At 35.8% G+C, this 23,643-nt stretch overlaps 1 protein-coding gene across 1 annotated transcript in view; it reads right to left on the reverse strand.

The window, feature by feature from the left end:
- IL16 (interleukin 16) overlaps positions 1 to 23,643 on the reverse strand; it is a 769,621-nt gene that overhangs the window by 129,606 nt on the left and 616,372 nt on the right. Inside the window, exon 17 of the mRNA XM_044077894.1 lies at positions 13,359 to 14,484. Within this exon, the coding sequence (XP_043933829.1) occupies positions 13,359 to 14,484 (1,126 nt within the window). The remainder of the gene's footprint in view (positions 1 to 13,358; positions 14,485 to 23,643) is intronic.

Consider the following 23,643-nt stretch of genomic DNA (forward strand, 5'->3'; position numbering starts at 1 on the left):
CAAGATGGGTTGCAAACTGGCTAAGCGACAGAACCCACAGGGTCAGAGTTGCTGGAGCCATGTCAGACTCAAAGCCTGTCACAAGTGGTGTCCCACAGGGCTCAGTCCTGGGTCCACTCTTGTTCGGCATCTACTTTTCTGAAGTACAAGCAAACACAGGAGGGTTATGGCTGACAAAGTTTGCAGATGACTGCAAACTGGGCGCCATAGTCGAAAACACATCTGACACAGATATCCTCCAGAAGGGCCTCACAGAAACGGATAACTGGTGCCAGAGCCATGGCCTGAAGTTAAACGCCAAAAAATGCATAGTCATACCCTTCGGGAAAAACAAGGTTACCCCTAGCTACCATATAGGTGACAATCCACTGAGCACAGAAAAGTCATCAGGGATCTGGGGACCCAAGTTGACAGTAGACTTTCGTTTGACACTCATGTTGCTAAAGTAGTTAGGAAAACCTTCTATATCGCCCACCTGATCATGAAGGGATTCACATCTAGATCAAGGGAGGTCATCGTCCCCCTGTACTCATCACTCATTAGACCTATGATTGAGTACAATGCCCCATTCGGAATGTATCTGACCAGACACCTGATGCAGCTTGAAAGGCCCCAAAAGTTCCTCACCAAAAGGATAAAGGGTCTCAAAAATATGTCTTATGCTGCCCGACTGAAAGAACTCCAGCTTTATTCTGTCTCATACCGCTTGCTCAGAGGTGACCTGTGCCTGACATATAAGGCCATGTCAAACCCAGATTTGATGAATATGCTTCACCTCAAAAAATCTAGATCCTCAGAACCACAAGGGCGGGAGACTTAAACCTTGACACGGTTATAAATAGAACGTGCTGGAGGGACAGATTCATCACCCAGAGACTCCCTATGCTGTGGAACAAAATCCCGGTACATGTGAGGCAGAGCACCTCGCTGGCCTTGTTCAAGAGGAATCTTGACCAATGGATGGGAGATCGCAGATATACCCCAGGGATTACTTCAGTGTCACTGCTTGACAGAGGCACAGAAAAATGATAGGCATAGTTTTTATTCAAATTAAAGGGGTGGCGAAAGCCACATAACTATGGGCTAGGCTTATAAATGCCCTTGGGCAGATAGCCTAGTATGAACCTATGAACCTATGAACCTATGAACCTATAAAAACTGATATACTGTGTGGCTTAAATAATGCAATAAAGCTTGTTAGAAGGTTTTATGCACCCTTAATTCCATTCCCCCTTTTTTTTTACTTTCTCCAAGTCTTTTGGTTTCTAATACAAGCCAAAGTATGATTAAAGTTCATGAAATTAGTATTGTTTCAGTCTTTGATGTTAGCCAGAAGTGCTCTTTGCAGCACCCACAATGTGCCCAGTAATGACTCCTGCAATTCGTAAGGAGTTGCATGTACTGATAACATATCTAAGTAGGACTGTAAATTCTTTTTTTAAGACCTGTTGTTCCTACTATTATTGGAACTGTCTGGGTATCCTTCTTCCATATTGTCTTTGTTTCTGCCTGCAAATCCTGATATTTTATGACTTCGTGTCTTTCTGTATGTAAGACACTTGTCACTGGGTGTAGCAGTTTCAGTGATCAATGTTACTTTTGTCTTCTTTTCATGGACTACTATATCTGGTTTTCTTCCATCTATTTTTGAACGGTTGTTAATAGATGATCCTATGTGATATAAACTTCATCATTTTCTATAATGCCTTGCGGCTCATGTTTCTAGTGCTTTTCAGCTACTTCAGTATTATGTTTGCACAATCCCCAATGCAACAGTCTTACCACATTGTTATGCATTTCAGTATACAGTCCTCCTGCCATTAGTATGTCACAACCAGCAACAAGATGTGTGATGGTTTCCAATTCTGTTTTACAAAACCTACATGTGTCTATTTCTCCCACATATCAAAGTGACTTTGTAAACCAATATGTATGTAATCCACTATTTTGGACTGCCAATATTAACCTTTCATCTTTTTTATTTTAATTCACCTCTCCTTAACCATTCCTGTTTGATCCTAATCAACATGAGGTTGTTCCAAGAGTTTTCTGTACTTGCAACTATATTTATGCATTTTCCATATTTCTTGCCCTCCTATCTGATTCTTCACCTTATATTCTTTCTTTTGCTTTTTGGCACATTCAGTTGTTGCCTGATTTTTATCTACTTCTGGGTTGATTTCCATTTCTGCTTGACACTGATATGCTTCTGCTAAACTAAGCAAAGAAGTCACCTTAGACTTATTCTCCTCAAGTTTTAAAACTTTCACTACATTTGGAGGTTGTGAGGTCAGCAGATATGTATGCAGTCAAACAACTGCAGCTCTATACCTGTGATTAATTTCGAGGAGGCCCATACTGGGAATATATAATCTTGGTATACAATGATTTTTATAAATCATTTGAGAAGCATGAAGCATCTTCTTGTTTTACTGTCCAACTGATCTAATACCTTTTTGGGCTAGTCAATCACCCCAAAACTATAGGTTAGGACAGGAAGAACTAATTGATTTTATAGCTTGAACTTTGTTCCTAGATGTCAACTCTGATTTTGTATACATTTTAGTCTTCTAAAATATTCCTAAGTTTTATTCACATTTTTCATGATTTATTGTTGATCCTTCATCACTTCCCAAATATTTATACACTCCCTCTTGCTCAAGTTCTTTTATACCACATTCCTGTCCCAAGCTGATGTTTTCTTGGTGCTGCAGTTTTCCTGCTTTAAAGGTTGCTTTTGCACATTTATCAAGACCAAATGGCATTCTTATATCATCTGAAACGGTTTTGACCACTTGCAGTTGTGCTTTCAGTTCCTCATCTGATGAACTATACCGTTTTAAATCATCCACAAAAAAGAAGATAAGTCTTTATAATTTGTTGTTTTCTCATTGCCAAATTGTAGCCATGACCTAATCTGTTAAGTAGACAGCTTAATGGGTTTAGGGCAAGACAAAAAAGAAGCGGAGAAAGAAAGCCACTCTGGAATATCCCCCTTTGAATTTTTATCCCTGGAATAATAATTTATTTATCATGGCTTAATTGCAAAGTGGTTTGCCACAGTTTCATGGTCGCTGTAATGTAATCAGTCAGGGTTGGGTGTATCTAATACGTTTTTAAGCACTATACTTTCCATGAGGAAGTTGACGCATTGGCAGTGTTCGAAAGTGCTTACCTTACTTGTATAAAGTTAATTTTGGAGTATACCCTTGCCTTTGCTGTTTTCTTAGTTTGTTGTGTTTTTTGGATACTGTCAAATGCTTTTTATAGTCTATCCATGCCATACATAGATTCTTCCCCTTTTTACAGTTTTCCATTATGACTTTATTTAACAATAAATGATACTTTGTTCTGTATGACTTTCTTTTGTTACCATTTTGTTCTAATGCCATGATTGAGTTTTCTTCTAAGTGACTACAAACTCTGATGGCATCAATTCCAGTGTATAGTTTTATATGCTGTCGAAAGGCAAGTTATTGGTGTATAATTTTTAGAATAGCTTGCAGGGTTACTTTTAAGTTGGAGCATTGCTTTTCCTTTTGTTAACCAGGCTGGTGTCTGTTCTGGGTGCCTATACAAATCATTTTTACTTATGGCTAAATCTTTATATAAAGATGTTAATAGTTTTAGCCAAAAGTTGGGTACTGCATCTGGGCCTGGGGTTTCCAATTAGGAAAAGCTGAGGGACACAACACAGCAAGTTTCACTTTCTCCTTTGCATAAGTATTGCACCATATTAAATCTTTCTTTCCCATGTCCATATTTCTTCTTCAGATGTCTCCTGTTCCTCCTATTTCTCCTTTCTTTGGGGATTCATTGTTCCATCATGCTGTGATATAACCTGTGTTGGACTTTCTACTCTAAATCCTTCACTTCACAGGTATTCCATAACTTCAACTTCTATTTTTTAACTTCTGCTTTACTTCTGTTCTTCATTCCCTCTTTGTGATCTTATTTTTTGTATTGTGAGATTTTCCATATCTGGGTGCCTTTGCCTGTATTTCTCTTTGAATATCTTTGGGGCTACCTTTTTTGTACTGATTAATTTGACTTCCTCCTTTGCATAAATATTGCTCCACATCAGCTCTCTCTTTCTTTCCCATGTACATATTTCTCGTTTATGCCTTTCTAAAGTCTGTAGATTTTCTTCTTTATATTTTCACACTTCCTTAGTTGCTTCTTTTTCCAAATGGCCCAAGATTTCTTGGCCTATGTTTTTCATAAATCTGTTGTATTAATGAATAAAAATGTTTATTTGAAGTTTCTGACAATTTTGCTAGTGGAAGTGTTTTTCTTTCCTCAAATTTCTGTCAGTCTTTTCATATATCTTTTGTCTGGAAATTTTGTGCTTCTTGCATAATAGTAACAATACATAATTTCTTTCTTATCCTCAATAGTCCACTCTATCATCTTTATGGCCTATTAGTTTTTGTGATTTTGTGGACTACTACTACCTTCTACAACAGTGGGGCCATCCTCTCCCTGAGCTCAGCTCAGCTCCATTGTAGGAATGTTTCCCTTTCTTAAGGATTTTACACTGTCATTTTTTTCCATTCCTGTCACCAGTGTGCCTACCAGGATTGGGCACTTTTTTTATCCTGGGTCTTACCTTTATTTTTTAACCTACTTCTGTCCATGATATATGCTATATAAAATACAGTTTACATATAAGCGTCATCTTCGTGAGATTTTGTGAAAAACACAGTCCACCTCATGACGGTACTTACCAAAAATTGAGGATGAATTAAATTCCAGCAATACTGATCTCCTTTGCTCGCTGACTTATTTCTTCATTTGGACTTGTTAGATGGTTTTATGCACCCGTAATCCTCCCCTTCCTTTCTTTATGGATGAAATGACCGTATGCAATATAAAGTATTCTGTTGTGAAAATGCACTATTTTTAACATTTGAAATGGTTTCCTTCAGTATGCATCTTCTGTTCTGAAGCACGTTATTCTTTCTTTTTAATGTGTAACCTAAATGGAATGCACCAGTGACACAAGCCACATGACCTAACTCTCAAGAATTCTACAAGGTAGTAAAACAGAGAATGTCATTAGAGTCGACTGCTTTCATCCCTTCATCAAAAATGTTTTTACAAGATGTAACAGGTTTAAATAACCTATTTAGTAGTCACATGACTAAACCATTACCTAGATTTTAAAGTACACTTGCCCAGTAAGATAAAAAAAAAAAAATAAATAAAAATGTGCTTATTTAAAATACAAATAAAACACTTAAGTTAATTATAACTGTAACATTCTAATAGAATTGTTTTTATTTTTGTTAACATCCTATTGTTCCAAAACTTGATTAAAAACAGGTAGGTATTTATATAAAATACACAGCACCTTAAAAATTCCACATTTGTTGAAGTTCGTAATTTGGAAGCTGTTAATTTTAAGGCACAACTAATAGATATGGTGTTATCTAACCCAGGAAATTAGAATACATTATGCCACAGCTGCCAAATCAGTTTTCTATACTCTAATTTGAGTTCCCATGGGCCTCCCAGGGGTTGGGTGGGAACGTTCTCAAGAGCAACAAAAAGTTGGGAGTCCTGTTTACACTGCAGAGTGTGTCTAAAAAGTGGATCATTGTTATTTGTATTTTCTATATCGTAATTGTGTTCATAAATATGCTTGCATATGGTTCTCTCCGTTTTACCTTCATAAAATAGTGAGAGTAATCGCAGAACAATAAATAGACTACTCCTTTTGTCTTAAGTGTACATTTAATTGTGGTTCTTAGTTTCTTGACACTGGAAGCTCCCTTTTGTTTATATTTAATTTAAAACATAATTTTGTTATTTAGAGCAAACAGGGGTGCCAATCCTCCTTTACAAAAACAAAGAATGTACATGGGAGCACTGGGGTGTGGGTTGCTGCCTCACTGATGAATTCCTTTTCAGTGTCTCTGTTATGGGCCCTCTTATTTTGCTTCTGTTTATTGGTATGAAATGGGGTTAAGACATGGAGGGATACTTCACCACGTAACTATAACACAAAATACACAGCTAAGCTTATTTGGAAATGTAGCAGTATTTGGAAAACATGACATCTGCTCTTGTATCAACTTGATATGCCCCTTCACTGTAAGAATGTTAAGACTTCGTGTCGTGATCTCCCTGAGACACTTAACAAGTAACTAACTAAATGAATACAAAAATACAGTGATTGCATTCAGATATCTATTAACTCTGACACTAAAATTCAAAATGTCATACTGTATGCATAGGTTCATGATCCACGTCAAATAATATGAAGTTATAGTTTGTTTTAAATGAACAGTGAAGAAGTCTGTCTTCTCCATGGAATACAGAAATGTTAAAATATAGCATTCTAAATGTGTCATATTGAACATAAGAAATGCTGCATTCTGTATAAAAGGTGTATCATGAGATGGGCTAACTAGGCCAGTTAAGATAGAAATTAAAAGCAACAACTTTCAACATTTTACAGGGTCCTAATGCAGAAATGGAATCAACATGAAAAAGGACAGTAATATGGCTGAAGCAGAATTCATCTTCAAGCTTTGGTGTGTACCTTCAAATGGTAAACCCTGCATTTACAAACCCTCACAAAAATGATACTTTTATGTAAACTATATTTCATATATAGTGGAGAAAAACAGGTTAAATAATAATAATGATAAAAAAGAAATACTGTGTGCATAGGTCCCAGGATAAAAACCGTGCACACTCCTTGCATACACACTAGTGTCAGGACTGGAAAAAAAAGACAGTGTAGATTCATCAAACTACAGAAACATTCAGACTGCAAGGCTAGACCATGTTGTGAGAACCCCCCCCCCCCCAAGTGGTAGAAGGAAACAGCAGTCCATAAAAGCTGAATAAAAAGCATAAATATAATAAACTGGACTGTTTAGGATAAGAAAGAGATTCTGGAATTTTTGCATAATAGAACCAATACAAAATTTCCACACATAGGATATAAATTTAAATATACTACCAGTGCATCCAACTCCATATGAAAGAAAGGAGGAGGCAACTGTGGATGTTAAGAAGATCACGCATGGTTAAAAAAAAAAAAAACACTGAAGCAATACTAATTTCATGAACTTTAATCACACCTTGATTAAGGAATGGAGGTTCATTTCAGTCATAGTATTATAATTCCTAAATATGTTATAGAAATTAAAAGAAAATGTTCCAAGTTTCAGTCCTGTTCCCAACTTTTCAAAAAATTAATGCAGAAATGGTGTGTTACAGCCCTGTTTCCTAAACAAGACCCAAAAGGACTATGGAGTGGAGTATCTTGGTCATGACTTGAATTTTGCAAGTAGTGCATTCTGTATCAGCTCCTCACAGCAACCATTTTCCACTTTTTAAAAGAGAAAAAGCATCAGCAGCTCATTTGCAGTGACTCTTGTATATTTGTTTGCTACATATATATTAAACCATCTGTAAACACTGCAAAAAAATATCAGAGTTAACAGCCTTTTTTAAAGGTAGAATTTTATGAGTTTCATGCCCTGTTTTCCTCCCAGCAGTCAGAGTAACATATTTGTCAGCTTGCAAAGTTCAGCTACTGAGTGAAGTTGCTGTTAGTGTTTATCAGGTTTTGTTACCTTCAAACACAGTTAAAGAACAGTGAAGTCCTGAAGGCTCAGTAGGTTTCTGCTCCACGGGGGGGGGGGGGGGGCATATTTAAATGACAGTATGAAGTAAAAGGGCTGTAGATTTTAAAACTGAATAGCTTTAAGACCCCATGGCATGAAATAACAAATGGTACCTTCCCGTGTGTATTTTTATAGGCAAGCAGTTTTCCAAATGGGATAGACAGAATTATATAAATGAGTGGAAGACAGTTGCTCGAAGCAAGTATCATTATTATTCACCTCCATCGTTGTGTACACCGAGGAAGCTGACTGGGATAGAAATGCCGCAGAGGGAAAGAAACTGATTAGTCATGCATTTTTTTTTCCCAGCAAAAAAAAAAAAAACAAGAAATCCCTGGAACTGGAACAGAAATCCAAGTAAAGAACAAACAACTGACCAGGAAGCCAAAGACCACAGCAAATGAATCCACCAATGGTAGAAACCACTCCATTTCCCAGTTGCTGTAGAAAGAAGCCATCCTTTATTGGTAAAATCACTGCAATTCATGGTTAAGCACTTTCATCTAAACATAGACTTCTTCAGAACCATGAAAACGCCACTAAACACTGAATTTAAAAGCTTGAAGAAGTAAAACCACAAAGTTTGAAGGTGCACACATACCAAAAAACACTTCCACATAAAACCCAAGTATAAATGGCTAAGAACAAATTTAGAATGTCAAAATACTGCAGAAAGCCATAACAATTTTAAAATTTTGCTCAACCTATGTTGGCTTTTCTTTTAAGTTCACTAGCATTTGAAATCTAGTCATTTGATCCAGGTGGATTTGCTGAGTCTAAAGCCAGCTGCCAATACATTTCGTGATGTAGAAGTCTGTTTTTCCAATCACCAACAAAGGCACCTGCTTCCACCTGTTCAAGCCCAACAAAAATTAACTTCTTAAAACTGGAGTATGTGTAAGCATGCCTAGTCAAAGCACTCTTCATGTCCCTTTTGGATATACTATAATAGTGTTGGTATATCCTTTTGTTGAGTGTATTTTTAGTCTTGCAAATATAGAAGGCAGGGCATGACATACTTTTTGTCAAGTAGACTAACCTCTCTGATCAGCAATTGAACTTTCCATGGATATTCATTCCCAAAATTATTTCTGTTATGTCACCTTCATAGCTGGTTTCAATACAAGTGCACTGATAGCAACATTCACATTTTGTCATAGTAAGAGTCACTTTGTCTGGAAACAGTTGGTTTCACCAATAGCCGTTTTATGTTAGGCTTGTTCTTAAAGGTGAATGAAGGGAAATCAGGAAGATTTTGTTTGAGTCTCTCATCACAGTGTAAGATGGCCCAATTTCTCTGCACCACTTTTTGGATGTCTTTAGAGTCCACTGACTAATGCAAAACATATTGGTGTGGAGAAAAGCATCCTTAGTTTCATTTGTCTTGTCCTTTGACTTAATATTATCAAGGCCATACCTAATAATAGGTGCGTATCTATTGTCTCTGTCTTCCCACACATCTTTCTGAAGACTATCAAGAAGAGCTTTAGGATACCCTCTTTCCAAAAAAATAAATCTGAGGGCGTCAACTATGTTAAACAGTTGTTATCATAAAATGTCAGGCAAGAAGTCCTGATAAGTTGGCTTTTCACAAAACTCTTCTTTTGATGGAAAGGGTGCCAGCTGGTGTATGACAAAAAGAATTACAGAAGGTGGGTTTCCTGTAAATCTGTATGTCCATACCAACATACAGGTCCTTCTTGATTTCGATGTCCAAGTAGTGGATCTGAGCTTGGTCAGCATGGTGAGTAAATCTTAAAGTTGTATTAGGCTGCAAGTCATCCATAAAAGTATCCAATTGTGTCTCTGTGCCCAACCAAAGGATCAGTAAATCATCCAAATAGTGAAAATGCCCCCCACATTTTTGAATAGAGCTTGAACAAAGTCATAAGCTCCAATCTTAGAAGATGGAACTCTAATGCAGCACCCACAATGGAGGAATTCCTATCATCAATGAAGAAATGCATACTAATGGAGAAAAGAACTAAAGACTTAAGAACTTTTCCTAAGCCATTAGTTAATCGTCCGTGGAGGAAAGTTTTGAATTTGATTGATATCCTACAGATGGAACCAAACTCTTCCTAACTATCATAGTTTATATAGTAACTTATTATTTAACTACACATGTTTCTATTGAATCCTTTTTGCCAGGCTGAATGTAAATACTGTAAATAGTTATTGAATGCTATGACTGTATTAAATTATTGTGTTATTTCATCAAAATAAAAATCATTTGAGTAAAAAAAAAAAATAAGTTCCCATCTTAGCAAAATTGATGTTTTCAAAGGTGGGGGCACATGTGGCCCCCATAGCTACGCCTTTCAGCTATTTGTAAAATTCCCCATCAAAGGTCAAAAAATTATTGTTCAATACAGCCTCCATGAAATCACAAACCAGTGTGGTGTCTAAAAGTGTAAGAGAAATATTGCATTACCATTTCACCAAACCATAACAGACCTTCCTCATGTTATTCACAGTGTATAAACAAATCACAAGAAGATATTCACTCCACAATCCGATTTTAAGAAGTTTGTCTGAAAGACTCCAGAAATTGCAGACAATGTGTGGAAAACTTTGAACAAGGTGTTTGAACTTGTATTCTATGAACTTGTCTATTGGCTCTGTGACTGTACCACTGGCAGTGACAATAGGACGTAAGGGTGGATCCAACACATTTGAATGGGATGCCAAAAATCTTCGGAATTGTGGGTTTTTGCACTAAAAGATAATTGTACAGCCCTTGAGATATTGTATCAAATAAAAATAGTTCATCCAAGAACACTGTAAGCAATCTGGATCTCATTGCTAGAGACCGTACAATACACCTCCTCTTCATTCAGCAATCTACAAATTTGACTTGTGTCATCCATCCAGTCCATAATAACTAATCCTACTCTCTTATCAGGTTTCATGCACCTGATGCTCTTGTCAGTAATGATACTGTTTAGAATATCCCTGTCAGGCTTGGAAAGATTATTAAATTTCTTCCTGTTGCTTTCATTTAATAGTTCTCTAATTTCCTTCTCACAAGACTCAAAAATTTGTATGATAGAGTACAGTGAGGGGGGTTAGCCAAACTCCTCCTCCTAAACTCATTCAAAGAAGAATCAGATTCAACAAACAGTACATGAAAGTTGAGTTTACATGTAAAAATTTTAAATCAAGTATGGTGTCCACCATGTTGGCTCGGGATGCCGATATAAAATTGAACCCTTTAAGGAAAAGGTTGTGATGTTCAGGACCTATATTTAAGTCAGAAAAATTGTAGATATTGAAACCAAAGAAAGAAGTAATATTCACCATTGTTTATTGTCGTTTCATGCTTTTTTATGTGGAAGAATGGTGATCATTCTGTAGGGAGAAAAATACACTGAAGGAAGGAAGTGTTATGTTTAGGGTTTAGATGTCTGTTAATATACTGGGAAGGCATTTAACTTCCTCTGGGAGTGTACTGCTGGGATGTGGTTTTATTGGTATTGCAAACCTTAGAGAGAGGTGACACACATCAGAAACAAAACAACCAAATAGTTGCCTTATATCTTCCCTTTACATGCCACGTCCCCCTTGTCTGTTTTGCATTGTTGCTTGAAAGGATGTTTATGATACTACCATATATTCTGTCTACAAATCATTCAATGGAAATGCATACTCAATATTTTTTTCACATTTCCAGCTTAATTTGGCTGGACTTGCAATTTAATTGGAGGCACTTTTTTGAGTTAGGGAAGTGGATGGTTAACAAAATTTTAAATGGTATTTGGTATGTTGTGACTAGTTTGGTTTGCTGTTATCATGCAGACTTCTGATGTATAGTATGACTTGGGGGAGACAATTTAAACAGTGCTGCAGATATCTAAATAGTTTAGAATTTTCCAGAATATCTTGATTTTTGCCTAATATTTTTGGACTGTTACTCATAAAATGTGTGGTTTTCTGGCAAATCTTTGACAATTGATGTCACAAAATAATGAAAGACACTTGAGTTTCACACTTCATATCCTATAGAAAGTACATGCTAATGTAAAACCAGTTATTATGACGACTTTCTAAGTTTATAACAGCAATATTCAAAATCTGTCCATGATTTTAGACCTTTGTCCCACCATTATTTTCGGCTTTGTCAAGAAGTCTTACACGCAGAGATTAAGAGGTATGGCTGAAGAGGTTTTCATTCCTCTTCTGATATAATGGCTAGTAATGGATCTGACTTTTAATGTGTATTATCCCTAGATGATCACAGAAAGTATATATGAGGAAAACAATTTGCTAATTGATGAGAGTGAGTGAACTTCATCTGACAGCATTTTGTTTGTTTATTCATCTTGCAGGTTTTCTAATTAACTGTTGCTTTCAAAATCAGTTCTGATTTGATATCCCTCTTAAATATGTTATAATTAAAACTACTATATACAAACTGCAGTTGTCACCCGATATCATGAAAAGTAATGACATTTTTATTGCACCTGATTTTATCATTTATTATTCTAGGGATAGCTAAGTCTTGCCAAGGGACCAGTGATACCACTACACTCTAAGCATTTGATTAGAATTTGTTTTGTTTGTTTATTAACCAGGTAAGTAGACTGGGTTAAAGATAATTTTCCAATAAGAGTATAACTGTTTGGTAATGGGTATTATAAATTAGTTCCAATTAATAAAAATCAGATCAATCAAAATAATTTGTAGTGGGTGAAATAATATACATTTTGGTAGTTTTGAATGACGTCGTTTCACAGAAGGAAAACACTGGGGAAATAAAGTAGTACAAGACAGCATAATGAGTTTCAAAATGACATGCACTGCTGATAGTTTTGATAAAAGAGGAAATTCTGTACAATTCAGGAGTCAGAGCCTATTAAAACTAATAAATGATAATGCACTTAGTTCTATTTCTGTATGGGACACCAATTAAATAAATTGATTATCCATTATGTTTAAACCCCTGGCATTAAATGGTTCTGCTTAAGTAATTCAGTAATATAGTTTACCTTGCTTTTGATGTCCGCAGGCAATGGATTGTAGTTTACTGGTGCTAGTTTATTAAAGCTTAATCCCCTATATGGCACATGTGAAATCAAATAAGGGATGTCCTTCTAGACAAAACTTGGATTAATTTTCTTCCAGAAAGTGCACAGAAAGGATGTATCCTGTGTAACTTTAAATCCATAAGAAAATTACTTAGAAAAATACAGTAATGATTCAGATATTCTAGAAAAAAATAAAATATTTCTGAAATAATTACAGATATTATAATATCAGTTAAGTGTGAATTCTGTTAAGGTTACATTTTCATTTGACTAGACTATGTGTTTCAAACGTGAAAAACAAAGAAACACAGTTGTAATGTAGACACCAAAAACTATTTTTAATCTAATGTGTAAATAAATAACTAAATTAAACTGGTTTACTGATTTTGTGTCACACAGTATGCCAGAGACTTAACCTGAAGTCAGTTGTGATGAAGCGTATGATGTATTGCTTGAAGGAAAAGTGCTAGACCAGTTTAAAACAGTTTTCAGCCCCCACTTTATAAGTGCATGTTTTTGTTTTTTAGTGTTCAGTGTTGAATCAGTATTGCACACCACTGTACTCAAGCATGTATGTGTCTTTTCATTTCAAAACTGTAACATCACTGTACATGTTGAGTATATACTCTGAACTATACATAATTTTAATCCACAAGTAAAGTTAATGAAAAATATAAGTACAGTGTACCTGAGAGAAAATCCTTTGTCCAAATGGCTGGTTTCTGTAATTGGAGATGACTGAAGTGAAATGTCATCTTCAGTAGATAGCTGTGGTGATCCCCGATGTGTGCTCCATGGATTACTGCTGACCAGAGGAGAAGATGGTAGTGATGCAACTGATCGCATCAGAGCAGATGACAATTGGCTGCTGATTGAGTGGATTTTATTAAAATTTGCATTCTCATTTGTCTTTGTCTTGGAAATGTCAGGCGATGAACTTGTGAGTGGGAAACTTCTTGTACGTTGACTGGGTTGTTTTACTATTAGAGGTTCTGTATCTTGTGAGCTTGAAGACTCATTATCTGTGCTGGTGCTTCTCCTAGTCATAGAGAGCCGAGATCTGGCTTTAATATCTTCTGACCTGGAAGACCCATCTGTGCTACTGCTTCTTCTAGTCATAGATAAACGGGGTATTGGTTTAGCTGGTTTGGGCATGTCCAACTCTTCGCAACTGGTGGAAGATAAAGAAATGGACTCAGGCTTGTTGCTTTCAGTGTAGGTTTCAGGAGAAATCTGACTGCTCTTTCTTGGAGTGCTGACAACTGGCTCTGCTTTATTGATACAGGGATCTGTCTTCTCAGTTTGTGAGGGGGATCTTTTAGGAGATGATGGTTTTCCGTTTCCTATCTCCTGTGTTTCATAATTAGAGAATGTTTCAAAAGAACTAATCTTTTGTTTAATGGACCCTCCTCTCTGACTGGTGGCCCGTTGAAAGCTATGATACATTTCTTTGTTAAAATCACCAAACCGTCGACCTGCAGAATTGTTTGTTGGACTTTCATTCTTTAAGCCTTTAAGACTCTGTCGATACCAAGATGGTTTAGGTGCTACTGGTGGTCCTTTCTTTCCACTAGTAATGTCACTGGAGAGGGAAGACTTCTCCAAGCCTGCCTCATCATCATTTATGTTTTCATTCTTAGTGCAACCAGCCAATGCGTCTTGAGAATTCTCATCCTGACTCATGGCAAAATCTGAAAGAGTTTTTATACTGTCTGAAATTTTAATCCAGGGGTCTTCAGTTTTGAAGTCTCTAAAATAGTTTACTTGTGCTTGTCTTTGAAGAGGTGGTCTTAGACTTAATACAGTCTCGTTTTCTGTAAAGATAAGAGCACACTAGTAAGTAAACAAAGAAAAAAGAAGCAACATCCAATAAGATGAACAAAGCTACATCAACTTAACATAAGTTACAATGCTGAATTCTCACAGTTAACATTACTGTGCCCAAGGTTGGAGCCCAGCCAATGCTGGCAGTGATCTAGGGTTCGGTAGACAGTTCCAAACTGTGGGAGAGTTGGCTGGAGTGATAAAATTTGGTATCCAGAGACCTGCTTTCCCAGCTTGGGAAGGAGAGGGTGTTTATGAAAAAAGTAAATAAATAAAAGTATGTTGTAAAGGAGAAAGTGAGGCATTCAAAAAGCTCTACAAAGTGAGGATAGTTCCAGTTCCAAATTAAACTCCCGCCCTGCCATTAAGGCGTTAAAAGGCCAATGATGCTCATTGTGTGTTTTGAGTCCCATAGTTCACTGTGGTAAGAAATCCAAATAATTCTGAAGAGGTGCAACTGCCTACTCTGTTTTATTTACTGATTTTAAAGCATCTTAGATTATTATGCAAATCTGTGATAGTGTACAATCCACCCTGCCAAAAGAAATCTGCATTTTTGATATTGTAGTGCATGTAGATGTAAAACTAATTTGTTCTCATTTAATAATTAGAAATGTAGTCAAAAGAAAAAAAAAGTAATTTAATTGCTATATGAAATGAAGTATTTCATGCTTCTATTTTCTTGTAAAATTGAACAGTACATATTACTTTTGTAAAGATATCCTGCATACAACGCTTCTCTGTTTCCATTCATTTCTCCAGCTATATATAAGGATTTGCCTGGGAGTGCAAACTGTTTAGAGTTTAGACTATTTGATAATTTAATGGCACTATCTAGAGACAGCATGAAGACTTCAAAATGATCGGCACTATACCTCACCTAAAGATTTTTCTTTTTCTTTTCATAAGTTACAAAAATTTACAGAGGACAGGTGAATAATGGACAGATAAGAATCAAGTATGTGACGAGAAAGTATAACCTTAAAAGGGGCAAGAACATTAAGTAATGAATTTACTCATATTCATGTAAGCTTTTAGAATTTTAATTTTCTAAACAATGTTCTGCCATGAGTACGTCATATGTACTACCTGCTGCTTTTTAAGGTATATAATGAAATGGTTTCTGAAGTTCTGAGGGATCATTTAACTAGTTATCTGATCCCCCTCGAGTTTTATTAAATTATTTGTGCAGCTAGATGCTTTGTCTTTATTTGTTTCTGCATGAATATTTATCCTTAATAAGATGGCTGTGTATCGTTATTACTTGGCTTACATGCATTTTTAAGACAATTACATATTATAAGACAGATTCATGATGTAGGATACACACTCATGCTGTTATGGATTTATTTTATAGTCACCTGTGTCTTCTCATGAAATAATGCACCAGTGTGTGTAAATATAATATATACAGAGAGAGTGAATGCATAAGAAGTTGGTTGCCTACTAAAAATGCACTTGGGTAGTATTACCTGGGTTTGGAGATTGGCCTAATGGCTAAGGTGTTTGCCTTACAAACACAAGGTGCAGGGTTTGAGTCTCACAAGGAATAATTGGCTTGGCTTAAAATGGCTCACAAGGGAAGTTAGCTTAGTACTAATCTATGAACCTATTAGCCCCACTTTCATATACAAGAGATATTTTTCATCTGTCTCGTACTTCACTTTGCACTACCCTTCTACCCTTTCCTTTTCTTAAGTTCCTGCTCTCCTCCTCCTTCATATGATTTCATATACTGTGCACACTGTACATGTCAATAGTCTGAGTTCTCTTCAAAGTTCTTTGTTAGTTTGTTATGTTGCTTAGTTAGTCTCTATAGCCATGCCAGATTAATAATTGATTGCTCACTCATTCGTTTCTTATATTGCCTTAGCATTTCATATGTGTATCCCAAGCTAGCCAAAAGATGTTTTTTATGTGGATCAGTGGTCTACATTAGTTAACATATTTAAATAAAACTAAATACTAAAATAAAAATGTGTATACATTTAATTTGTTTTGCATCTTAACTTTAAATACCAGCAATGATTTGGACTAATGTCCTACTCTGATATTGAAGTAGTTTTTCATATATACGGTCATGTGAGCAATCCTCATTACAAACATGTCTAGCCAATTTTTTTGTTACATTCCTTTGTTTAATATTCTAATACTTGTTCACAGACTCTCCATTCTCTTACCAATATATAATGTATTGCAATGACATACTGCTAAATGCACTAAAACTGCAATACCACATGTAAATAACGTTTTAAACAAAAAGAGTATATAAAATAAATGGAACAACTTAAGTAGAGCATCTTCCACATTTAAACCTACTCCATTTCTTAAGCATTTTTGTTTTGTTACTTTTATGGTTTAACATATACCCTAATGGGTAGGGCATTAATATATATATATATATATATATATATATATATATATATATATATATATATAGATCTATTTTACAAGCTCGAAGTTTCAAAACTTCAAACTGCAAATGGTCATTATCATAAGATCGAAGTTTTGAAACTTTGAAATTGTAATATAAAACAAAAAAAATTTACATTTTTGCAGGAGGGCAAACAGTTTCTTTGAGTTGGCTGAGTGCCTACTGTAAGAGCAGACCAATACGTATCTTCCTAAATATAAGACGGCTGCTTTTGTCTTGATATGTCCCACTTCTGTTTCACTCATAATTAAGTTTAGTGCAGAATGCACTATGTGAGGTGAGTGACCTCAATAAAAGGTATTCTGCTAAAATCTTATCATACATTGTTAATCATACATACAGAATGTCTTGTATTATTTTTAAGTATCCCATTGGTGTCACTGTTTTAAATTGAAGGGTGACACATGTAAAAACTAAGTTCATTCTGCACTCTGCAGGCCACCTTTGTGGGATATGTACAAAATATTTGGTTTGGGATGCAACAGTAAATAGAAAACATCACAACAGCATTAAATATGCTAAGGTCGGGCAGTGTGCACTGCAAGACTTTGGCACAACTCTTCAGACAATGAGTCGGATGAGTGACAGGGATCACATTCAAATAGAGTCTGTTGCACTGATATTGTATCACTCTGCTGTATTATTTGTATCACTGTTGTAAACGTTACTTACACCAATTTTAATACATATCAAAATTGGTTTGCACTACTATTTTAGAATGTTTGTGCTGCTTATACTCTTTCAGTTGGCAAGAGCCAGAGCATTATGCTACACTATGCATATATGTTTGTAGTGTGATCAGTCATACTTAATGACAGATGTGAAATACCTGCATTCAGAAGTTGAAAGTACATAATATCAAATACCCTAAACTTTGAAACTAACAGAAACAACAACAGCAAGGTCCTCAGCTGAAAATACTCAATAAAACCACACGTTAAAAATGTTCAAATCCATATAAGTAAATCAATGTCAATAAGTGCTTTTGTCCTCTTTAGTGAAAACTTCTTCAGATTGTGTATTTCCATTAAAAAAACTCAGTTTAAAAGGCCAAATCTCAAGTTATGTGACTGTCTGCGCCTCCAAAATAAACCAATAAACAGCATATACATCATATTGTGTCATAATATATCATTAACACTCCCACAAACAACAGAGATACATCTTTATTAAAATGTCTTTATCTCATTTGTGATTTAAGTTTCAAAACACATGCTAGAGATAACATTCCATTTAAACCCGGCCAATTGTTTGCTCCCAAATGGAGTTGCCAATACAATTCCTGCTTTTCTAAAATTATAGACCAGAGTCCCCCTCATAGGTTACGCTCTATTCTTTCCAATATTAGGAATTTAAATTGGTGTGATAGATAAGCCAATAAATGCTTAAATAAAGCATTAGTGTCCTATCCTGTTTTAATTTCGTACAAATGCTTGTACACTCTTTCTTTAATTTTTCGTTCGGTTTTCCCAATATAAAAGCATTGACAGGAATCACACAATGCCGCATAAATTACTCTATAAGTATTACAATTAAAATTCCCACAAATTTGTATTCTATTCCCATTAATCATAATTTCTCTGGTGATCAACATCGATTTACAATAACCACAAGCTCCACGTCTGCCTACCCAACCATCTCTTTGAGGTCCTACCATTCTCTTTCTCAAGGATTTTTTTTAAGTTCCAGCCCGTTTTATATACAAGTCTCGTTATCTCCCAGGTGATGTACTAAATCCTTATCATCCCTTTTCAAGTTCCAGTTTTTCTCCAGTATTTGTTTGATATCTTTCACATCAGTATTATACACAGTGATAAATGAATGACAGAAGGTACAATCCATACTCTTCTGATTCTCTAAAACGTCACCATTCTGGGTTGTATCAGACATTTTCATCACGTGGTCCATTGAGTTTCCATGCTCCTTAAATCCATCAGAGGTACTCCCTAAAATGGGTGTAAAATATTTCCTCTCTCTTTTATTAATAACTTCTGTCATAATATTTTCAATAAATGGAGTAGGATATCCCCACTTTTGGAATATGTCTCTCAAGTTGCAACATTCTTCATAAAAGACCTCTTCCTCTATAATCATCCGGGCTGCACGTACAAATTAGCCCTTCACCATGGATGTCTTTTGACTCAAAGAATGACAACTTGTAAAATGTAAGAAATTATTTGAATAATTATTTTTCCTATATATTCTTGAGGTAAACCTTCTTGCTCTCATATCCTTGTTCAAAAGAACATCCAAGTATGAAATTCATTCTGAATTCACTTCACTAGTAAATTTGAAACAACTACTGCTCTGATTAAGAAAATCTAGAACAGTTGGAATCTTTTCTCTAGCATCCTGCCACAAAATAAGGATGTCATCTAAAAACCATGTGTAAAATCCACACCCTTTAAACCATTCAGATTGAAAAACCACTTTCCTTTCCCATGATAACATAGCTATGTTAGTATATTGGCCACCACATGCAGCCCCCATGGCAACTCCACGTTTTGCAAAAAGAATTGACCCTCAAAACAAACTAAATTGTTTCTTAACGCCATATCCAAAACGGTCTCAAAGGTATTCACTTGACCTTGGGAGAAACCGTTCATTCCCAAAAATTCCAAAAACACTCCATTCCAACATCATGTGGAATGCTGGTATACAGATCCCTCATGTCTATAGCCAAAAATATGTGGCTCTCCTGGAATTGCAATCTGTCAATTTTAGCCAAAAAATCCCATGAGTCACAGCATATGTGAGATTCCTGAGATACTAATTCTTTGAGTTGTACATCAAGGAATTTAGCCATTAAATTAGTAATCGATCCCCGGCCATCCATGATTGGGCAGAGGGGTGGGTTGTTAACACTCTTGTGGATCTTAGACAATCCAAATATTGTTGGTACTTTAGGACTTAATACAGTAAGATAATTGTATTCATACAAATCTATTTGTCCAATGATTAATAAATCCTCCAGATTAAATCTTGTATATCTATAAGCATGGTTCATTTCATTAATAGAAACAACTTCATAGGTTGTATCTGAAAGTAAAATTCTCATCCACTCGATATAATCTGGTTTGTGCATGACCACAAGTCCACCTCCCTTGTCGGGTGTCATGAACCTCAGGTTACATTTTGTCATCACAGAAAGGATGTCTGCTTCCTCTTTGGACAAACTGTATTTAAACCTTGTTTTGTCCATTTTCTCATTGTAAACATTCCTGATGTCTAACTCAAAGCAACTCAAAGGTATTTAGAGTTGGATGTACTGTAGGGTTATATTTACTAGACACACGTTGTAAAGGCTGCCAGCCTAGCTAGATGGAATTTTGTAAATAATTCTATGTCATTGTAAATATTAATATGATCCACAGGCTTGTGTAACAAATGTAAGAAAACTGTGTTATGTCCCCTGCTGGAAGAAAGCTGTTAAGTAAATAATTTTACAACTGTGTTTGATCTCAAGCTCAAAGACAGGATGTCTGGGCTAGTAAATTCTTTCTATTGTTTTATGACAGAGATAATTACTAGATGTTACATGTGAAGTGTCCTTTATTGCTGCGGTTTCCTGGCAGGAGCAAGATCACAAAGATATGTTAAATTTTCAGTTCTGTGTGCCTTGGAAACTTCAGTAGAGGTGTCAAGAATGATGTAATCTGAAATGATTCAGCAATACTGTGTATTATCAATTTAAGGGCTATCTCAGAAAGAAGGAACAGCATTTTGTATCTTGTCTTGGATCTAGTAAGAACATCCACTCACCCACACTTGCTTGCTCTGTATGCAAGTAATATCTAGAACAGTGATTTCTCTTAGAGATAAAAATATAGCCAGATTAGTCTAGCTGTTTTCTATATTTATGTGAGCCTATCCTACAATATTGTTTTAAACTATTTTCCTGTGATCTCTGAACTCTCTAGTGTCACTGTGTTGAATGACTAAGTATTGTCTTGTATTTTTATTATTTATTATTATATATTTTAAACCTTTCAACTGTGGCTGTTTTGTGTATAGATAATTTAAGCTCTTAAGAGTACTTGCATGTATTTGGTGATACTGTACTAAGCCACTCTAGAATAGTCTTAAACATTTGGTCATGGTCACACTTACTATTTGTATAACAGTAATATTACACATTGGAATTGGTCAGCCTTTGGGAAGGGCCTTATAGTAGCTGATAAGTAGGGGTTCTGGTGGCAGTGGATTACTACCTTATAGCCTGGTCAGAAGGGGCATAGCTAGTGAACCTGTGCCAGCCTTCTCCAGGAGTGTATGTGTGTTTGTATAGAAATATATCTCAAAGTGTGTGTGTGTGTGTGTGTGTGTGTGTGTGTGTGTGTGTGTGTGTGTGTGTGTGTGTGTGTGTGTGTGTGTGTGTGTGTGTGTGTGTGTGTGTGTGTGTGTGTATGTGTATGTGTGTGTGTGTGTGTGTGTCAGCTACCTGGGCAAGGACATGAAGCACTGGTTGGACAGAGGGATTGCTGGGAGGACTTGGGTTGGAACCCTGGCTAAGGACTCCACTCTATAGCTGTACCAGTGTTTGGAGAGAAAGGGAGAAACCAGCTCCAGACTGACTGTGACCTCTGTGTGCTCTTAAGGGAAATTGTACTTTACTGTGTGTGTACTTGGTATCCTCCCAGTGTGGACACCCCTTACTGGTGCTAGTGGTGGAAATTGAGGTTCCTTGATTACTAGGCCAGTGCATGGGTGTCACACATGTAATGGAGCAAAAACTCTGTTTAAGTCTTGAAACATAAGCTGAAAATTAAGTTTTCTGACATATTCTTTTTATTCAAGCAACACGTTCCCCACATCCATACGTCTTGCTGGAACAAAAGTTGGGCCTCTTGAAAACAAATTGCTATCGGTATTATCCATTTTGTATGAAGAATAATTATAAATTTTAAAATATCCAGAGGAGTTGGTTACAACAACCAGGACATGGGGGTCGGTTATCCTCAAATTGCCACAAGACACTTATTTGGTTGTCCTGGCCCCATGTTGGTTTCTTCCATGGTTGGGCCTTGGTGTGATTGGAGGCATTCCATTGGTAGGTTGAAGTCTGATTCCTTTCCTCTATTCTCATGGACCTCCTCTGTGGTGGGTTGTCGTCCTTATCTAAAAAGTACTTTTCCTTGGTTAAATCCAAGATTTCCTTATTCAAAACAGTTCCAGTCATTCCTATGCCTTGGTTAAATATCTTAGTGCCCCACTCCTGGGAGGTAGGAGGAACAGGATAGGCCTTCCCATTATGGTACTCTGATCTGTCTCTCACCAACTTCCTGATCTTACATCTCTTTATAGTGTTAATCTTCTCATCAGTGCTCTGAAAAATATGTACATGATCACAATGGATAGCTTCATAACTTCACATTTCATATAGATATATATATATATATATATATATATATATATATATATGATAGAGTCAAAATGTGGTAGTGACAAATGTTGATAAACGTGAGGGGAGATGTGTTATGGGGTAAAAAGGTCTATACACTGGAAGCTTACAAACAGTTAAATGATTTATAAATATGTAAATTTGAAACTGGACCCAACAAATAATTAAAAAAAATGTATTTATTCCTTTTTACATGAAATAGTTACTAATTAGGTTATACCCACTGAAGTTAAAAACCACTTGGTGGTTAGATATCCTATAAGTCAATGTTTTATTTACTACCTAAAATTCATAAACAGGTTAATCCAGTACCGGGTAGACTGTTTCAGGAATGGGGATTTACTGAACCCATTTCTTAGTTTTTGAATTGTACTTAAAATCTCTTTTTGTTATATGTAAGGGCCAGATTATGTGATACTAATAAATTATCATTAATAAATAACGTTCAGGTGTCCAATATATTATTTATACACCTATACCCCAATTTAGGATTATTCAAGCTGTGAAATATTGGTTAGACATGACAGAATTATATTCTTCACAATTTCTGCTAAACCCTGTTTCTATTGTGTTAGAAATGAATGTTATACATTTTGGTGGCAAATGCTTTTTACAGTGAAGGGGTGCTGTGATGGGGATTTATATGTTAGTTATTTTGAAGCATTGCTTGTTTATGATATGGATCATAATTTGTTTGGTTTAGAGTTGGTTATCTGCACACATTTCTTGGATGATGACCAGGTTTTTTGGAATACTGACAATGATAATGACATGGGAGTTAAGTTTATGGCCAAATGTAAATTGTTTAATATTGATTTTTTGGATGTTTCAGTGACAACATTTTTGAATGGTACTATTGACACACCTTTATATTGTAAGCCTTTTAGTAAGAATTCTTTACTGCATGAATCTGTCACCCCCCCCCCCCATTATTACTAAAATATACCCTATTTACAGATGTTAAGGGTTAGACGTATTTATAGATCAAGAATGGAATTGACAAGCATTTGATATTTGCAATAGATTTTGTAAGAGGGGATGTCATTGTGCTGATTTTTTAAAGCTAAAAGCAAGGCAGCCACCCAAACAAGACAAAACATGTTGCAGTACAGGGAACAAAAGAAGATTGATGGTTCTGAATGTTTAACGTTTGTCACCACTTATGGGAATAATTTATTTAAAATTAAGGATGTTACTGATAAATACTGGCCCATATTAAGAGGTAACAAGTTTTATAGTAATATCATACCACATAGATGCTGCTACTCCTATAGAAGGGGAAAAACCTTGTCAATAGTCTGTCAGGTTTTAAAG

The sequence above is a fragment of the Protopterus annectens genome, chromosome 7.part0 (genome assembly GCF_019279795.1).
Source record: "Protopterus annectens isolate FY-2018-M chromosome 7.part0, PAN1.0, whole genome shotgun sequence".
NCBI classification, from domain to species: Eukaryota; Metazoa; Chordata; order Ceratodontiformes; family Protopteridae; genus Protopterus; species Protopterus annectens.